General features: G+C 49.9%; 1 protein-coding gene across 9 annotated transcripts in view; it reads left to right on the top strand.

Moving 5' to 3' along the window:
- Window positions 1-18,333, top strand: part of RAP1GAP2 (RAP1 GTPase activating protein 2) — a 197,691-nt gene that overhangs the window by 150,818 nt on the left and 28,540 nt on the right. For all 9 annotated transcript variants that reach the window (XR_011468465.1, XM_070394805.1, XM_070394803.1 and 6 more), the window contains 6 exons: window positions 2,035-2,113; window positions 2,912-2,965; window positions 5,545-5,628; window positions 11,794-11,894; window positions 14,439-14,568; window positions 16,754-16,909. Coding sequence is in view for 8 of the 9 variants with exons in the window: in XM_070394805.1 (XP_070250906.1) it covers window positions 2,035-2,113; window positions 2,912-2,965; window positions 5,545-5,628; window positions 11,794-11,894; window positions 14,439-14,568; window positions 16,754-16,909 (604 nt within the window). In the remaining variant the exon portion in view is untranslated. The remainder of the gene's footprint in view (window positions 1-2,034; window positions 2,114-2,911; window positions 2,966-5,544; window positions 5,629-11,793; window positions 11,895-14,438; window positions 14,569-16,753; window positions 16,910-18,333) is intronic.

The following is an 18,333-nucleotide window of genomic DNA, read 5'->3' as shown; positions in this document are numbered from 1 at the left end:
ACTCTTCATTTTTTGTTTGTTTCTGAATGTGTTCATAACCTGGGCAAGGAAAGATGCCCTTTACGGGAGCCTCAGGGTCCTCAGCCTACGTGATGATAAAGAGAACAGTCCATCCAGAAGATCTAACAGTCCGGAATGTGTAAACCCGTACTTAGTAACTTAGTCTTGAATTTAAAAAGCCCAAAACTGTTAGGAATATAAGGAGAAGTAGGCAAATCCTCGATTATGATGGGAGATTTCAGTAACATCTCTCATATACCGATGGACAAGCAGACAAAAAATTGTGAGGATATAGAAGATTTGAACAATACAATGAACAAATTTGATCTCGTAACATACTTTCCTGAACTCAACAAAAGAAAAATGTACATTCTTTTCAAATCCATATAAAACGTGAAAAAAAAGTCCATGAATTAAGTCAATACATTTCAAATAATATCATACAGATTATGTTCCATGAATATAAAAAATTTAAAAATCAACAATTAGAATACTGAAGGAAAAAAAAGTCATACATTTGGAGAGTTAAGGAAAAATCCTTTTAAATAACTCATGGGCTAAAGGGGAAATCACAAAAGAACTGACAAAATATTTAGACCTAAGTGATAATGAAAATACTACTTATCAATGTGTGGGATGCAAAAAAAAAAAAAAAAAAAAGTAGAGAAAGATGTATAGTTTTAAATGCATTCATGAAAACGGAAAAAGATTAAATGTGTAAGTGTGTGGGTCAAGAAGTTAGAAAAAGAATAGGAAAAAAAAAAACACCCAAAGAAAACAGAAGGAAGGAGATAGAGAAAAGAACAAGCTAGCAAAGTAGAAAGCAAAAATAACAAAGAAATAGAGACAATCAACAAAACTGAAAGCTATCTACCTGAAAAGATGAATAGACAACCCCCTAGGGAGGGCTGAGGAAGGAAAACAGAAAATACACAGATGGTATTACAGCCATGAAGGAAGGGACTCAACTGCAAATAGAGATGAAGGGCTAAGAGAACCCCAAACAACTTTATACCAATGCATTTGATGATAATTTTATAGAAAAATATAAATGACCAAAATTGATCCAATAAGGAATGGAAAACCTAAATATTCACCATTAAATAATGGAGTTGGTAGCCCAGGGATCCTCCCACAAAAAAAGAGGCCCAGAGATTTCACAGATGATTTCTAGCAAACCTTTAAGAATCAGAAAATCCCTGTGGTATACAAACTCTTTCACACGATGAGAAGCTCTCCATCAACTTTATGAGGCTGGAATAACACCCTGTTATCAAAACCTGACAAGGGAAGCACAAGAAAAAAAAAAAAAAAGGCCAGTGTTGCTATTGAACATAGATATGAAACTCTAAATAAAACATTAGCAAATTAAATTTAGCTTGATATGAAAAAATAATACGTACGCAAGTGGAATTTTACCCTTGGAATGAAAAGATGGCTCAACAGAAATGTAATCCACTAGGTTTTACAGATTAAAAACCCTATAATTATCTCAGCAGATGCAGAAAAGCATTCAGTAGAATTCAACACACTCATAATGTGCTAAATGAATTGGGAACAGGATAAATTTAGAGTCTTATGGCAAATCCCTTTATAAAGCAACTTTCATCCCATTTATATTTTGAGTAAATCCAGATTTTCAGATATTAGTTTCTTTTTATAAAGGTTTAGTTGCATGTGAGAACCTAAATATATATAGAAGCTGTGCCCAGTGCTCTGGGAGAACACAAAAAACCCACAAAGAGACCAGAAAAATCATGGGGAACTTGAAGGTGACGATGTGGTTTTTCCCATATTTTGGTTTTGGACAGCTTTACCAGGCAGGTCCTTTAAGTGTCTCCCCCCCCCCCCCCAACCTCCAGTGTGAGGTACCTACGTAGCATTTCATTTTCCCACCACTTGAGTGTGGTGCCCATCGCGTGGGTTGGGTGGAACGAGGCAGATCTGACCTGGGGAGACGTGAAGCAAGTGTCCCTGCCCTGAGGTCTGGCGTGATCTCAGCCACCTTCCTCATTGATTCCTCTCCTTTTGCAGGTCCAAAGTGAAGACGGTGCATGAACGGATCCCCTTGGCGGGCCTGAGCAAGCTGCCCAGCATCCCTCAGATTGCCAAGGTAAAGCCAAGCCCCGAGAGAAGGCGGCTTCCTCTTCTAGCCCAGGGCTGGCCTCTGGGTGGGGGTGCAGGCTTGTCCCTTGGGGCGGGGAAGGCCACTGTACTCTCTGGCCCTTGACTGAATGGATGGGGTTGGTGAGCGTCGGAGGGTGGGGTGAGGGGGGGGCTGTTGGCAGACACCTCTGTCTTCCCGACACCCTCCCTATCTCATCCTCAGTATAATCCAGGGCCTCTGCCCCCCAGTTCACAGCTAGTTCAGGAGACAGGAGACGTGGAAAGGGAGGGCTGGGTATGGAGAGTAGGACTTCAGAGGAGGAAGAGGAGGGAGGGGTGGCCAGGGAGCCTGCACAGCAGAGGAGAGTTGGGCTTAGGGATGGCTGGGCTGTTGATGCAAATGGAGGAGCCCTCAGGCAGGAGCCACCAGCTGGCGGGCCGGGAGGGAGGGGTTGAGGGGGGGGAAGGGGGTGGTTTGGGGGGTTGTGTCTGTTCTGGGATCCTGGGAACTTGGGAGCCGAATCAGCCAGTGGGAAGAGAAGGATGGTCAGCTAGACCCGCACTTAGGGAGCGGGAATGCTGGGTGGAATTGTGCTCAGTGCCTTCGGTGGCCTCGCTTCATCAGGAACCCAGGAAGTTAATGACTTCCCTGGCCACTGGCTGGTGAGCAGCAGAGCCCCGATCCAACACCAGGCCTCCCGACACCGCAGGCCCTGGCCTCCCGTGCGCTTTCCCCAGTGGGCAGGGGAGCCCAGCTGCTCTCCAGATGTGGTTCCTGAACTGTGTGTTCTCTTTCCCTACTCAGGCGTTCTGCGATGACGCAGTGGGACTGAAATTCAGCCCTGTCCTGTACCCCAAGGTGAGACGCCCCCCCTCCCCTCCCCTAGGGCTCCGCGGCTGGGCTCGGATCTGTACACCGGGGGCTCTGTGGGAATCCTCTGCATCTTGGTGGGGGTTTGTGGGGTCATGTCTCCCCTCTCCCTGCTCATCCTTCACAAACTGGCCACGCCTGGGTCTCCGGCTGGAGACGTCCTCAGCTGTGTGCAGGCGGCAGAGGGCTAGCAGGGTGGCAGCTTCTCCACCTTCCAGCTCCCCTGCTCCTGCAGCCCTGAGTCAGCGCTGGGGGATGTTGCACCTCTAGCTGGGGATGGAGGCTGGTGCAGACCTGGTCAGCCATCACAGGAGAGTGAGGGGGGCAGAAGGCAGAACCCCACTAAAAAGGAAGAGGCCAGACTGCAGCTCCTCATTGACAATGTTACCGCAGCTCTGAGGCCTTACAAGCCCCTGCTCGGCCCTACATCATAAACCGTCTGGTTCTAGTTATTAGTTTCCTTAGGACTGTCCTAGTCTTCACCCCGGTTCTGATGTGGGCGTGGGGGCGGAGGGGGGAGCAATAATAACACAACAAACCAACAACCCACTGAAGAACCATTATGGTGGGACAGGACTTAAATCACCCACAGACAGTGAATTGCGTTAGATCAGCCGCAGGAAGAGGCCCCGTGCACCCACTGCTGCTCTGTGAGCCGGCGGGTCTGGAAAGAGGCTGGGTGCAGGGCTGAGCTGAGCCTGCCCTGCGGTCGGTCGGCGCTGTGCTGGGGCTGGTTCGGTCCATGCCTGAGTCCCAGTTCTGACAGCCAGGAAGCGCGAGCTGAAATGTTTGGCGGGGAAGGGAGGCACTCTCCTGGCTGGACGTCCAGAACCCCCTGGAACAGACACCTTAAATGTTCACGATTGGATGGGGCACTCTGCTGATGGCTGAGCTCATGACAGGGCCTCTCTGCACAGAGAAGGCGCCAGAGCCCTTCTCTCAGGCACCTCTTCCCAGCGCTCTGGGCATCCATAGGCACTTAGCGGTAATATGCTGCGCTCCGCTGAACACTTTCTGTCACTCCAAATGCCCTTCTTTTTATAATTAAAGCTGGATTAGTGAGGTTTAACCAAACATTACAGCCCCACCATAAAGGCCCCGCTGAACGACAAGTTGGGCAGTTTTTGTTGTCGGATCATATCCACGGAGAGAGCCTAATGACGCCCATTTGCATAGCTCCCTCTGTCACTTGGGAAGCCTCCTGCTCTGGTAGCAATGGAGGAGCAGCTGGGTTTTCATGTTTTCTACATTTGAAGGACTGCTTAGTCCGGCTGGGATGTTCCTCTGGCTGGTGTGTGTGTGTGTGTTTAAAATTCACAGAGTTTAGAATGTTCCTTGGAAGGTCTCCATGGCCGGGTGCCTCTTCCCTGGCAGGGCAGCTGCTCTGCTCCTCTGAGTCATCCCAGCAGCGAGGGGGTGGCTCCCTGCGGGTCGGCCAGCGGTGCTCTTCCAGGGGGAGCCGACAAGTGTCCATTTCCCAGGCAGCCGAGGGCCTCCCAGAGACATGTAATGTGTGGCAGCCTAACACGGGCCTCGTGTTGCGGCCAGACAGGTCGCGCCTGGTTTGTTTCTCCCGTAACATGAGGTTGGATCCCTCCTTTTTATTGCAAAGGATGTCCCAATAGCGTCCAAATCTTCCCTCCCCCACTGAGCTGGGTCCACTCTAATCTTTCTGGGGAAAATTACATTGATGATGATGATGAGGGGGAGGAGGAGGAGGAGGAGGAGGAGGAGGAGGAGGAAGAGGAGGAGGAGGAGAAGGAGGAGGAGGAAGAGGAGGAGGAGGAGGAGGAAGAGGAGGAGGAAGAGGAGGATGATGACAGCTGCTCTGTGCTCAGCACTTTAAGTGCTTGGTCTCATTGAATCTTCACAACCACACATCTCCACTTCACGGATGAGGAAACCGAGGCCCAGAGAATTAAGTGGCTCACTCACTCGGATCTGTAAGGGTAGAAGCAGCAGATTCCCAACTGGAGTTTAGCGTTCTGACCCTCAGGTCCCTACTCTTGGAAGCGCAATGGAAGATCAGATGAAACCAGTGGTCAGGTTTCTTTGCCCTTTGCGGATTGTATTGAGTGTGTCACTCCAAACAGGGGGCTCCGTGTAGACTCTCACTTACAGATAAAGGGGATTAAAGTCCGGCAGGAGCAGTGCCTTGTCAAAACCACCTGCTGATTACAGGTGGAAGGAGAGCGGGTGTCACCCTCGCTTACCAGTTCTGGGGGCCTGGCTTCACTTTTCACACCACAGGTAACACACTGGGGTAAAATCAGTTCCCTGAGTCCTGCTGGACCCCCTGTGTGCCCGGGCCTTGGCCGGCACATCTGGATGGGAACGGATTCAGTGACCCAGAGGTTTGGCCACGACTGGGGAACGCTCAGGTGTTGAGACGTAGCTAAGGGCTTTGGAGTTGCATCCTGACCGCCTACTTCTGACTTCACCCTCTCTCCCCTTCTGCGTGTGGGTGTCTCCTGTCAGGGGGCACACTCCCCACTGAAATGGGCGCTTCCCCCTCCATTTCCCTCCAAATGAATAAACAACCTGATTTTTCTTCCCACGTTTTCCAGGCCTCCCACATGATTGTGTCCTATGATGAGCATGATGTCAAGAACACATTCAAATTTGGGGTCATTTATCAAAAAGCCAAGCAGGTAAGCACCACGGACCCATGCGGGTCACCATGTCCTCTGGGTTCTCGCTGCGGACTCTTTATTTCTTTCCCCAAGTACAAGAGCCCTGTGCCATGTTCTTGAATATCTTGAATACAACGATTTTTAAGTACGAGTTAGACTGGAGGTGTGTGAGGAGCAGGGGACTCCTCACACAGAGGCCTGCAAAGCCTTTAAGCGACAATGTAGTTTTCCAGGCAGTAAATTCTAAATCTCCCCAGCTGCCTTAGCTCCTCTGCTGGTCACAACAAGAAAAATCAGACTGGGTAGAGGGAATGGATTAGCCCTAGCTGCCCTCTTTGCCCACCGTCCTCCCAGCTGGGAAGAGCTTTCTCTCCCCAGACTTCAGCAGTGCGGGAGCCAGTTGTGTGCATTTGTTCCCACATCTGTGTTCAGCGACGTCAGGTTTGTAGCTGGAATTCAGCTATGGTGGAAGTATTTGCACCATGGTAATTGGCAAACACCAGGGCTTCTGTTTCCCAGTTTGGAGAACTGGGCTGTTAAAAAATTTACCTGTGCACCCACTGCTCCCCCCGCCCCCTCTGTCTCTTTTAGCTTTGTAGTTACCAGTAGTGTTTCTCAAAATGTGTTCCATGAGACAGTCTGGTGACGTACTCTGTGAACAAATGACACGGAGGGCTTTGGTTGTACAGAAACATTCTAAAGGCTCTAAGAACCCCCATGTGAAAGAACTCCTTATAACTCTGTCGCATCTTTACTAACATCCTGAGAAGTAGCCTGCTTGAACAGGCTAATGATGCCTCACCAAGGCTTTATGAAAGAAGGTTCCACACTCATTTTTTCTTTGTATCATCCAGGATCCTAGCATGGGACTTTGTATAATTACGCTCATAATGTTTTGTGATGTGAATTAACGAGTGAATAAAAGTTTTGGCCCTGCTAATGGTAGCTCAACAGTACCTTTCACTCTTATCCGTGGAGTTCCCCCCGCCCCCCCCGTCCCCCCCCCCCCCCTCCCTGCCCCGTGTGTGTCTGGCTACATAATGGCCGACTTCCTTGTCTGAAGATATTAGACCACAAGAGACATGTGTTCGCTTAAAAACACTCTAATTAAGTGAAGAGTTTAGGAGCTGAAAAACCAACACAGATATATCATGTAATGGAAGGGAGATTATTCAGGTAGCCGCTCTGATTGTTTTCACATATTGCATTTTTATTTTGTACAGCTCTGCTCATGTAACCCACCTAATTAAAGCTCTTTGCTCGTGAAATTTACCAAAGCAGATCTCATAAAGTGATTACAATCCGATGTTCCAGCAAAGTTATAATTACTGAACACTAACCATCCACCTCCAAGCAGGCGTCTGTCTGTTGTTTATGTACCTGATGCCGTGGAGGCAAGGTGGGGGCGCGCAGGGAGATGGCTTTTATTTTTATTTTTTTTAAACTTGGCAGATTGTTGTTCTGCAAACCTACAGCCTGGGAACATTTAATGCGAACATTTGTTGCATGAAAGCCCTATGCTGGTCGCAGGGTATAAATAAGCCCCATCTAACTCTTCTGTTTGTCAGGCACCGTGCTGAGCATTGTGGGGGATACAAGTGATGACTAAGACCCCCTCCCTGAGTGCACGGTCAAGCTCAAGGCCAGTAAAAAATAAAGATAATGCTCATACCAGGCTGGGTATACATCTGGAGAGAGCTCTAGCTGAAATGTTTTCCCAGAAGGAGATGTTGTTGCCTGGAGCTAGTTGTTCTCCCACACGCGGCCTCATAACCTGGGGCCGATGGGATGCTGGGCTAGAGTTGGGATGGCTTCCTGGCACGCTATGAAAGTTTTCCGTGCAGGGCTAGATGGTAAATATTTTAGACTTCATGGGCCTACTGTCTCTGTTGTGGCCACTCAACTCTGCCTCTGTAGTGCAAAGGCAGCCAAAGGCAATATGTAAATGAGTTGGCCTGATTGTGTTCCAATAAGATTTTATTTATAAAAGCAGGCAGCAGGCCAGACTTGGCCCACAGGGCTAGCTAGTTTGCAGGCCTCTGCTAGAGAGTGGTGTGTCCCAAACTTCAGACATTCACAAACCATGCTCAGTATCGTTTGTCCCACTCTATGGCACTGTTACAGTTTTTATCACACCGCATAATCAATTGCTTAATATTTTCTTTAAAAGTTTTTTCAACTGAAATGCATTTATTATTATTTTTAATATGTTTTATTGATTTCAGAGAGGAAGGGAGAGGGAGAGAGAGATAGAAACATCAATGAAGAGAGCGAATCATTGATTGACTGCTTCCTGTAGGCCCCCTACCGGGGATTGAGCCCACAATCCCAGTATATGCCCTACCCAGGGATCGAACTGGGACCTTCTGGTTCATAGGTTGATGCTCTACCACTGAGCCATGCCGGCCGGGCTGAAATGCATTTATTTTTAAAGGAAATTTTAATATTGATACTCTAATTGGAAAATCAGTATCGTTGTACATGAAATGAAGGTGGTTCTAAACAGAAATACTGGAAAAATTAAAAGTTACTGAAGTCTAACTAGATTCTGTTACCCGTTGAAGGGTCGGAACCTGGGCTCAGCTCTTTTTTGTTTAATGTACTCGTTAAGGAGGTGTTAAAGAACACCTGGTGGGGACTTTCTCCTTCAAGCGGTGGTGCAGACTGGAGTGTCTGCGTCATCTGAGGCTGCTCATGGCCATCTGTGGATGCTTGTGGAGCCCTCAGCTGTTTGCAGATCCTGCCACTGTGGGAGAGCCTGTTGATCGGTGGGCCACTCAGTGTTTCAGGCCTGTCACAACTGTAGAGCCTACTACTGTTTTTAGCTTTGCCTTCTATTTAAAAACGTTATTAAACTTCTAATTTTTAGATATTTTTAGACTTACATGTAGTTGTAAGAAATTTATAGAAAGATCTGTGTACCCTTTACCCAGTTTCCCCCACCGGTAATCCTATATAATAAAGAGCTAATATGCTAATTAGACCGGATGGTGGAATGACCTTCCTGAACGACCTTTCGGATGACCTTCCAGAACAACCAGTGGGTGTGGGGTGGGGCCTCAAGGCAGCTGGGACTGTGAGGGCCTACTCTTGCATGATTTTCGTTTATCGGGCCTCTAGTGTCTTATAAAACTAATAGGGGCCTGGTGCACAGATTTGTGCACTGGTGGCGTCCCTTGGCTTGGCGTGTGGGGCTCTCTGACATCCCCCGAGGGCTTCCGGATTGCAAGAGGGTGCAGGCAAGGCCAAGGGACCCCACTGGTGCACTGGGCCTCTAGTGTGCATATAAGATCTTTGGTTAATCTCTTCCCACCCTCCCCCTTTCTCCCTCCCGATTTCTCTCTCAGATTCATCAGTCTGTTCAATGTTTCCGTGCCTGTGGTTTCTGCTCCTGTGTTGAGTGTCTGCTCCCTGGTGGTCAGTGTGGGTCATAGCTACCAGCCGGTCGGCCGGTCGCTTAGTCTTTTATACATATAGACTAGAGGCCTGTTGCACGAAGAGATTCGTGCAATAGGCCTTCCTTTCCCCTGGCTGCTGGCACTGGTTTGCCTCTGGCACCTGGGACCCAGGCCTTCGCTCTGGCCGAGTTCTGGCCGGAGCCGGCCCCAGAAACGTCAGGCCTCGCTGCTCCACTGGCCCCGGAGCTGTGAGGCCTTGCTGCTCCGCCGGCCCTGGAAACATCAGGCCTCGCTGCTCTACCGGCCCCGGCCCATCAGGCTTTGCTCCACCGCTTGGAGCCTACATATGCAAATTAACCACCATCTTTGTTGGCGGTTAATTTGCATATTGCGATGATTAGCCAATGGGAGGCGTAGCGAAGGTATGGTCAATTACCATGTTTGTCTGTTATTAGATAGGATAGTGCAATATCACAACCGTGCAATCCATGGGTCTTATTCTGACTTCACCAGTTTTATATGTACTCATCTGGTGTGTGTGTGTGTGTGTATTTCATTCTATATAATTTTATCACATGTTTAGGTTAGACAGTCAAGATACAGAATTCCATTGCACTTTTTGCTTTTAGGACATCTTGTGTTTCCTTTTTGTAACCACACCAACCTTCCTCCTGCCTCTTATGCGCCCTTCCCCCTCTAGTCTCTAACTCTTGGCAACTACTAATCTGTTCTCCAATTTCTAAAACTTTGTCATTTCAAAAATGTTTTCTGAAATGCATCATACAGTATATAAAGTTTTGGGATTGGCTTTTTTCCACTTGGTGAAATTCATCCAAGTGTTGCAGCATGTCAAGAGTTTATTCGTTTTTATGGCTGAGTAGTATTCCATGGTGTGGGTGTACCACAGTCTGTTTAACCATTCACCCATTGACCAAAAGCTGGGTTGTTTCCAGGTTTTGGGTATTCTGAATAAAGCTGCTTTGAACATTTGTAGACAGGTTTTTATGAACATAAGTTTTTAAATTTGTGGGATAAATGCCCAGCGGTACAATTGCTGGGTTATATGATACCTATATGCTTAGTTCTGTAAGAAACTGCCAAACTATTTTTGAGAGCGGTTGTTCCATTGTGCATTCCTACCAGCAATATTTGATTGGTCTGTTATCTCCACATCCTTGGCAGCATTGGGTGTTGTTAGTATTTTTTATTTTGTCTGTTCTGGTAGATGTGCAGTGATACCTCATTATATTTATATCTTATTATTATTATTTTAATTTGCATTTCTCTAATGGCTGATAATGTTGAACATCTTTTCACATGCTTATTTGCCATCTGTATATCCTCTTAGGTGAAATGATTGTCATGTCTTTTGACTATTTTCTTTTTTTTTATTAGCATAGTAATAGAAACTTCAAAAGGAAAGTTAATCACAATAGATCCTAATCCTTAAAATAGAAAGCAGAAGTAAGAAGAGGATGCTATTTACAACCACAATCTTCTGTATCTCTGAACAGTACAGAAAGATTCCAAGAGAAAGATTAAGATGGCTGACTGTTGATTATATTCTAATTGGGTTATTTTTTACTGTTGAGTTAAAATTAAAAAAAGAAAACTTTAAACCTTTATTGAAGTATAACTCAGATACCATATAGTTCACAGTGGTATGTGGATTATATCTAAATAAAGTGTACAGTTCAGTTGAATATTCACAGAATTATGCAACTATCACCACTGTCTAACTCCAGAACATTCCCATCAGCCCCAAAGAAAGTCCACATTCATTAGCAGTCACTCTCCATCACCACTCTCTTACCTCCTGGTAACCACCAATCGACTTTCTGTCTCTATGGGTTTCCTGGTCTGGACATTTCATATAAACGGAATCATGACATGCGGCCTTTTGTGTCTGGCGTCTGTCACTTAGCATAATGTTTTCGAGATTCATCCATGTTGTAGCATGAGTCAGCACTTTACGCCTTTTTATGGCCGAAGGATATTCCATCGTATGGACGTACCACATGTTGTTTATTCATTTGTCAGCTGGTGGGCATTTCAGCTGTTTCCATTTGGGGGCTTTTATGAAGAATGCTGCTATTAACGTTCCAAGTTTGTGTGTGGACTTGTGTTTTAATGTCTCTTCGATATATTCTTAGGAGTGGAATTGTGGGTCTCATGGCAACGTTCTGTTCAGCCTTTTGAGGAACTGCCAGACCTCCCAAAGTGACAGCGCCATGTATATTCCCCCAGCAGCGTATGTGGATTCTGATCTTGCTACATCCTCACCAACACTTGCCTTTCTTTTTGATCCTAGCCACCAGTGCGTGTAAAGTAGTATCTTCTTGTGGTTTTGGTTACTATTGAGTTTTAAGAGTTCTTTGTATATTCTAGGTAGGAGTCCTTGGTCAGAGGTCCAGCTATCACTTTTCACTTACGGATTGGTTTTTGGCACCCTGTCTAAGAGCGCTTTGCTTCAGCTTTGTTTTTTGGTGCATGGGAGGACGCTCGATGAACGGAGCCCCACCAGCCAGGGCTTTTTAGCTTTGCTTTTTGTACTGACCAGCAGCTTGTGTTTGAAGAGAAAGTCCTCATTAACCAGCCCCCCACATCCAGGTCTGGGAGTGAGCCCCAGTCCTTCCTCCAGGCAAGGACAGAGCCACTGGATGGCGATTGTGGTGGGGGACGGGGAGAAAGAGAGAAAGGGACCAGTAACTGGACAACCACGTTCCTTCCTTTGGCACCAAGAAGGCTCTTTCTAACCCCTGCCCCTGGCCTGTTTGTCTTCCAGACCCTGGAGGAGGAGCTGTTTGGGAACAACGAGGAGAGCCCAGCTTTCAGGGAGTTCTTGGACTTGCTGGGGGACACCATCACCCTGCAGGACTTCAAAGGGTAGGTGCTAGCCGAGTGATGGCTCCAGTCCCACGGATGAGGACTTGGAGGAAGGGCAAGGGGCGACAGCTGAGTTTCAGGGAGGGCATGTGAGACTTAAAATCATACACAAGAGCCCAGCTGGTGTGGCTCAGCGGTTGAGCATCGACCTATGAACCAGGAGGTCACAGTTCGATTCCCGGTCAGGGTGCATGCCCGGGTTGCGGGCTTGATGCAGGAAGCAGCTGATCAATGATTCTCTCTCATCATTGATGTTTCTATCTCTTCCTCTCTCTTGCTCTCTGAAATCAATAAAAATATATAACTCCTCCCTCCCTCCCCCCCCGCCCCCCCGCCAGGAAACACGGGGTTGTTTTTTAGCAAATGATCAACATTCCTTTTCCAAGGGGACAGGAGTCCGGGGGATAATCGAGGACGGCAGGTTATCTGAAAGGCGTCGGCACCGGCCTAGGACGCATGATGAAACTGCTCCTGCTCAGATGCGCCTTCCTAATTACATTTGGCTCAGACGAGAGCTTAATGAATCCACCTTCCCTATCACTCACCTGCCAGCATTCAGGGAAGCGGGCCCTGAGCTTTTTGAGGGAAATGATCCATTTTAGATCATACACAGGAAGAATGGATAGCTAAGAGTTGGTAGAAATACAGTAGCTCCCCCAGCCCCCCCCTCCCCCGGCAGGAATCTCTGCAACCGTCCGTGGTTCTCCAAGTGGACAGAAAGCATATGGGAGCTATTGCTTGGAAAACTCTGGCCTTTGGTTTTCCTTGGCAAAGGCCACCTTTGGGAGGGGCCTTCAGACCTGGCCGCACTGTGCCGGCACGCGGCAGCCCCGAATTCCCCACTCCAGCAGCCGCGTTAATAGGATCTCCCAACGTGTGTGAGAACCCCAGGCCTGTCAGGCAGTAGGTGTTCTGGAATCCCTAGGTGTTCTTCCTCTGCTTCCTTCTCTCCTCTTCCTTCTCTCCTCTTCCTTCCCCTTCCCCCCTTCCTCCATCCTCCTTTCCTTCAAGGTCGTCACTGTCCGTCCTCAGTCTCACATGGGTTACAGTTCCGCCTCCATTGCTTGGTAGCTCTGTGACTTTGGACACGTGACTTAACCTCTGCGAGCCTCAGTCTCCTCACCTGTAAAAGGGAGACAGACAGTGCTGAGTCCACAGGTTGCTGGGGGTTAAGGCAGATCATCCCGTGGAGCACGTGAGCTGGTGCTGAGCACAGAGGACGCACCACCTCCACTGACCCTGAGGTGCCATCTTTGTAAGGTGCGTCCAGATTTCACAGACCGTAAAATGCGAAAGGATGTGTCTTGAATAGATGCAATAAAGGCTGTTAAAACCAGGGAGGACCCCAGAGGTCATGTCGTCCTATCCCTTTACTTTTTAAATTTATTTATTTCTGTTAATCCTCACCTGAGGATAGTTTTCCATTGACTTTTAGAGAGAGTGGAAGGGGAGGGAAGGAGGGAGGGAGAGAGAGAGAGAGAGAGAGAGATGTGAGAGAGACACATCGATTGGTTGCCTCCCGTATGTGCCCCAATGGGGCCGGGGATCAAACCAGCAACCCAGGACCATGTCCTTGACCCGGAAACAATCCCGAGGCCCTCCGGTGCACAGGCCAAAGCTCTAACCACCAAGCCACGCTGGCCAAGGCCTACCCCTTTATTTTACAGAGAAAGGAAATGGGCCCAGAGAGATGAAGTGAGACGCCAAGGCCCTGGGCTGACTTGGGGGCAGAAGCAGGCCTAGAACGTGGGCGCCTGACCCCGGCCGCGTGCTTTCTGCCACGCCAGCTGAGCACAGAGCCTGGACCGTATTGCAGAGCCTGGGGGGACTGATGTCCAGGGTCTATCTGATTTCATCTTCTTAAAGGAGCCTGCATCCTCCTCTTTGTGCTGAAGAATGTGATCTGTGGCTAGCAGCCCCGTGTCCATAAAGGAAGAAGGGGCGGCTGCCAGAAGCCACCCAGCTCCTTAGCTCCTTTCCCGCCTGTGGGGAGATAGCAGGAGAGGGGCCTCCTTGGGCACCTCCAGGCTGGGTGCTGCTGTGTGGGGTCCGGTCCCCCCATCGGACGCCGGCCGGCCAGAGGTCAGGCACCTGTCACCTCTTCAGGCTGACTCCGGAGGCTCCTATGGGGCTCACCCCCACCCAGCAGGATGGCCGGTTTCCTGGGCTTTGGGCCAAGGACTTGGACATGGCCTTGCAGGGAGCATAGGCTGGTGCCCAGCCTTAGGGGCTCCTGGCACCCAGGACAGCACTCGTCTGGGAGTTGTGGGTGGACGACCTCCCTTCCCACATGACTTACGTTATGGAGGGGACACAGCCAAAGCTTGGAATTCGTCTTTGTCTTTTCAGTGTGGGTTTCTGGGCGGACGCCAGGGCTCGTCTGCTCAGAAGGGCAGACCCGCCTGCTCTCCCCGCATCACAGTCTCTCGGCCAACTCTCCACGCCCCTTCACCTGCCCCATGTTTTTAGGGAAAGTTGCGCCAAGTTGCCCACTAACCCCCACTCTCTCTCCCCGGGCACTCGCCCCGTTTTTTGTGCTGATAGTTTCCGAGGAGGCCTGGACGTGACCCACGGACAGACGGGGGTGGAGTCGGTGTACACGATATTTCGGGACAGGGAGATCATGTTTCACGTCTCCACAAAGCTGCCCTTTACTGAGGGAGACGCCCAGCAGGTAACCGGGGGCTGGAGGGAGGGATCTGGGAGCCTGGGGCGTGTGAGGTGAGAGTCTTCTGGTCCCATCCACCTGAGGGACTGCACCCCCTTCCCTTTCACCACCAAGAGGCCAGTCTGTCCAGCGGTGTCTTCCCCTCACAGCCTGTTCTCTCGCACTATCTCACCAACGCGGACAGGACAGCAGGGCTGAGGTTACCCCGCTCTGACCAGGGAGGCACTGCCGCTCGGTGTGGTGAAAAGACTGTGTCCCAGCTGCTTGGGGCAGAGCTGGGAGCGGAGCCCAGGGGCCCAGGTCATGTGGGGGGTGGTGAAGAGTCCCGACGGGGTCTGCAGATGTCCTGGACGCCAGCTCTGCGCTTCGGGGTATGTGATTCTGGGTGAGCGGTTGATCTCGTGGCCTCATTGTTCTCATCTGTAAAATGGGGATAGCGCCATGTGTGTCCGAGCGTTGTTGTGGGGATCACACCTGGTTCTGAATGTAGGACCCAGTACGATGCCGGGCGTGAGGCAGGCTTCCTCCCTGACAGCTGTTCGCTACCCAGACCGTGAGGCTTGTGCCCCGCTTCCTGCCCCAGTGATGTCACTGGTTAGTGCACAAGACACCTCCTCCCCCCCCAGCTTTTCTAGTCTCACAGCCTCGGATCCCAGGGCTCGCAGCACACCTGACCGTGGGCAGGAATTGAGCCCCTCCCTCAGCCAGAGAACCTGGAGGGGACCTCGCTCCCAGGGTTTTCCTGCGCACCCTCTCCGTTGCTGCTTCTGATGCTGTGTGTCCCCAGGGAAGGCCTGGCTTTTTCCTTGTTGAGCCCCGAATCCAGCAGTTGATCTCTGGCTGCTGCACCCCGCCCTTTGCCTTCTCAGTCTCTAGGAGAATAAGCAGGGAAGGTAGGCCTTTCGCCAGAGCCGACCCATCCATCTCTGAGTAGGGAGCACAAATGTAATACTGTAAACAGTGCTCGGCTTCTATGGAAAAAAAAAGGGAATTGGCAAATGGGACTGTGATTTGGCTCTAAAATAACTACTGAATGTTCCAGAAACAAATGGGACAGGATTCCTTTGTAGCCAAAGCAGGTTTTCTCTGTGTTTCACCCGTCTCTGTCCCCTCACGGCCCCTCCCGCCACCCAGCCTGCAGCTGAGGGCCCTTCTCCGCCCGCTTTCAGCCTCACCTGTGTTAAGTGGGAAGTATGTCGAGACTGGCTGTTGGCAAGGACTGAATAAATATTAATTTTCTCTTCCCAAGAAACGAGATGGTGTGTGTAGAATAAGTGAGAGAATTTGTGTAGGAGTGCCCAGCACTGGGCTCAGTATATAAAACAGGTGCTCAGTAAACAAACTCAAAGTGAAGCTTAGGGCCTGCATGCAGTAGGTGCTTAATAAAGGAACAAGTGCACAGGCAAGCACCTCGCCAGGACTTGGTGTACAGGAGGGCCTTGTCATTTGAAATCATGCGTGTGGATAGCCCAGCACGGCTCCTGCCGCACAGCAGGTGCGTGGTGACTGAGGTCACCTGTGAGAGTACCTGGCACAGTTTGCAGTACTGAGTCAGGGTTGGGTTTCTCTCTCCCCCATGACCTCCACTAAGCCATGTTGCCCCTGTGTCTCTAAGCATGGTTCTGCTCCCCTCTGGTGTAGAATGATCTGCCGCCTCATCCCTGCTCACCCACATTCCCATCAATTGTCCCCCCTACTACCCCCTCTTCCAGGAAGCCTTCCCAGATTACCCTCAGGTCTCTGACTTTTGCCCTCTTCCCTGCCCCCTGCACCCCACAGTGGCAGGCATTTGTGTGCAGGAGCTGATTCACCGCTTGCAGGCTGGTGGCCTTGTTCCTGTTCTCAGGTAGCTTCACCTGTGTTTGTGTTTCTCCTGGATCACTTGCTCTCCCAGGGCGAAACCTGGGCCTCCACTGTGAACTCTTCTCCCCGAGTCCCGAGTGTGAGCTCTGCACACTCTAGAGTTCAGTGAGATGCCTGCTAGTCTCTCCCTAACAACTTGGCCACCTTCCCCACTTTTTCCCTTTTGATGGCTTCTAAAGATGAAAATGAAAAGCTCCCCGGAGAGCCAGGTCTCCGAGGTCCAGGTTTTATGTATAAAGATAGCATAGCGAGGCATTTCCTGTGCAGATCTGTTCTGCCGTCAGGATGTTCCCAGCTGGCTGATAACCATGGGACGCTGTTTGTTTAGCTCCAGAGAAAGAGACACATCGGGAATGACATTGTGGCCATCATCTTCCAAGAAGAAAACACACCGTTTGTCCCAGATATGATCGCCTCCAACTTCCTACACGCCTACGTCGTGGTGCAGGCCGAGAGCCCGGGCACGGACACCCCGGCCTACAAGGTGAGGAGACAGTCTCTTGGCGGGCGCGGTGGCGGAGGCGCCTCACCACACTGACGGATTCAGCGAGACCAGGAAATACCAGTTCCCGGTGGTTCCTCGACCTGGTCTCCAAGGTGCCATTCCTGGCTGTGGTGTGACTGATTTTCCACGGCTCTCAGGTTTCTGGGATTTGGGGGCTCGACTCTTAGTGGGGAGCACCCATCCTCTGAGGTCATCTCATCCATCTGGTCCTCTCCAGGGCTCAGCACCATCTAACCGAAGGGTTGAGAAGCCCGGATGCTCCTATTGGGAATCTGGTCTCGCCATTGGCAGAACCAGAGGGGAGGAGGAAAACACAGAGAGGACTGTCAGGAAAGGGAGAGGAAGAGGGTGGCAACAAAGAAAAGAAAGAAAAGGGGTGTTCGTGGTGAGAAGGGTGGGGCGCAGGGGTCTGGGAGCCCCTGGCCCCTGGGTGGCCTCTCTGGTTTAGCTCTTCTGGAATAAATGGTTGATCTTAATTTGAAGACTGCCAGGGGGTGGATTATGAGTACTTGGGTCTCAGCCCCCTAACCCAGTGGTCGGCAAACCGCGGCTCGTGACCCACATGCGGCTCTTTGGCCCCTTGAGTGTGGCTCTTCCACAAAATACCATGTGCGGGCGTGCAAGTACAGTGTGAAGTTGACTTAAAACTTTAAGTAAAGTTTATTAAGTTAATTTTAGGGAACGTTGTGGAGTGAAAGATGTGTCGAGGATTGAGAAAGGTATGTTGAGATGGTTTGGACATATAGAGAAGATGAACGAAAGGAGATAGACGAAACAAGTATACAAGACGAGTGTGGATGGGAGAGTTGGAAGGGGTCGACCTCAGCAAAAGTACCTCAATCAGATTGAGGACGTTTTTAGCAAAGGCCAGCTTAGGAGTACCCTAATTAAGTGAATAACAATGTACCTACCTATATAGTTTAAGTTTAAAAAATTTGGCTCTCCAAAGAAATTTCAATCGTTGTACTGTTGATATTTGGCTCTGTTGACTAATGAGTTTGCCGACCACTGCCCTAAGCAATCAGCAGTCTTTCAGAGGAGCTCAAAATCCTCATGGATGCCGGTGAGCCCACCACCTCAGCGGCCCTCACACTGCCCTCTGGTGGCTGAATCACTAACTCTCCCCTCTGCCTCTCCGCCAGAAATAACCCCCGCCTCTTGGGCATCAGTTTCTCTGCGTCACAGTGTTGGGGGGCATGAGACCCCAGGGAGACAGACTGAAGCAGGGTTTCTAAGTGGATGTCATATAGCCCTTGAACCCCCTGCAGATGCGTGCAGAATGTCGAGTGTATGTGCTTCTTGGCGTTTTCTCTGCGTTTCCTAGGGGGAGAGGCCGCAGCTCAGGTTCTCAGCGGACTGCCTGCTCCCCACAAGGTTAGGAGCCGCTGTTACAGGGAGAGGGA

The sequence above is a fragment of the Myotis yumanensis genome, unplaced genomic scaffold, assembly GCF_028538775.1.
Source record: "Myotis yumanensis isolate MYYU_CA2020_CCGP unplaced genomic scaffold, mMyoYum1.0.hap1 SCAF_16, whole genome shotgun sequence".
NCBI lineage: Eukaryota > Metazoa > Chordata > Mammalia > Chiroptera > Vespertilionidae > Myotis > Myotis yumanensis.
This window is presented reverse-complemented; position numbering and strand designations above follow the sequence as displayed.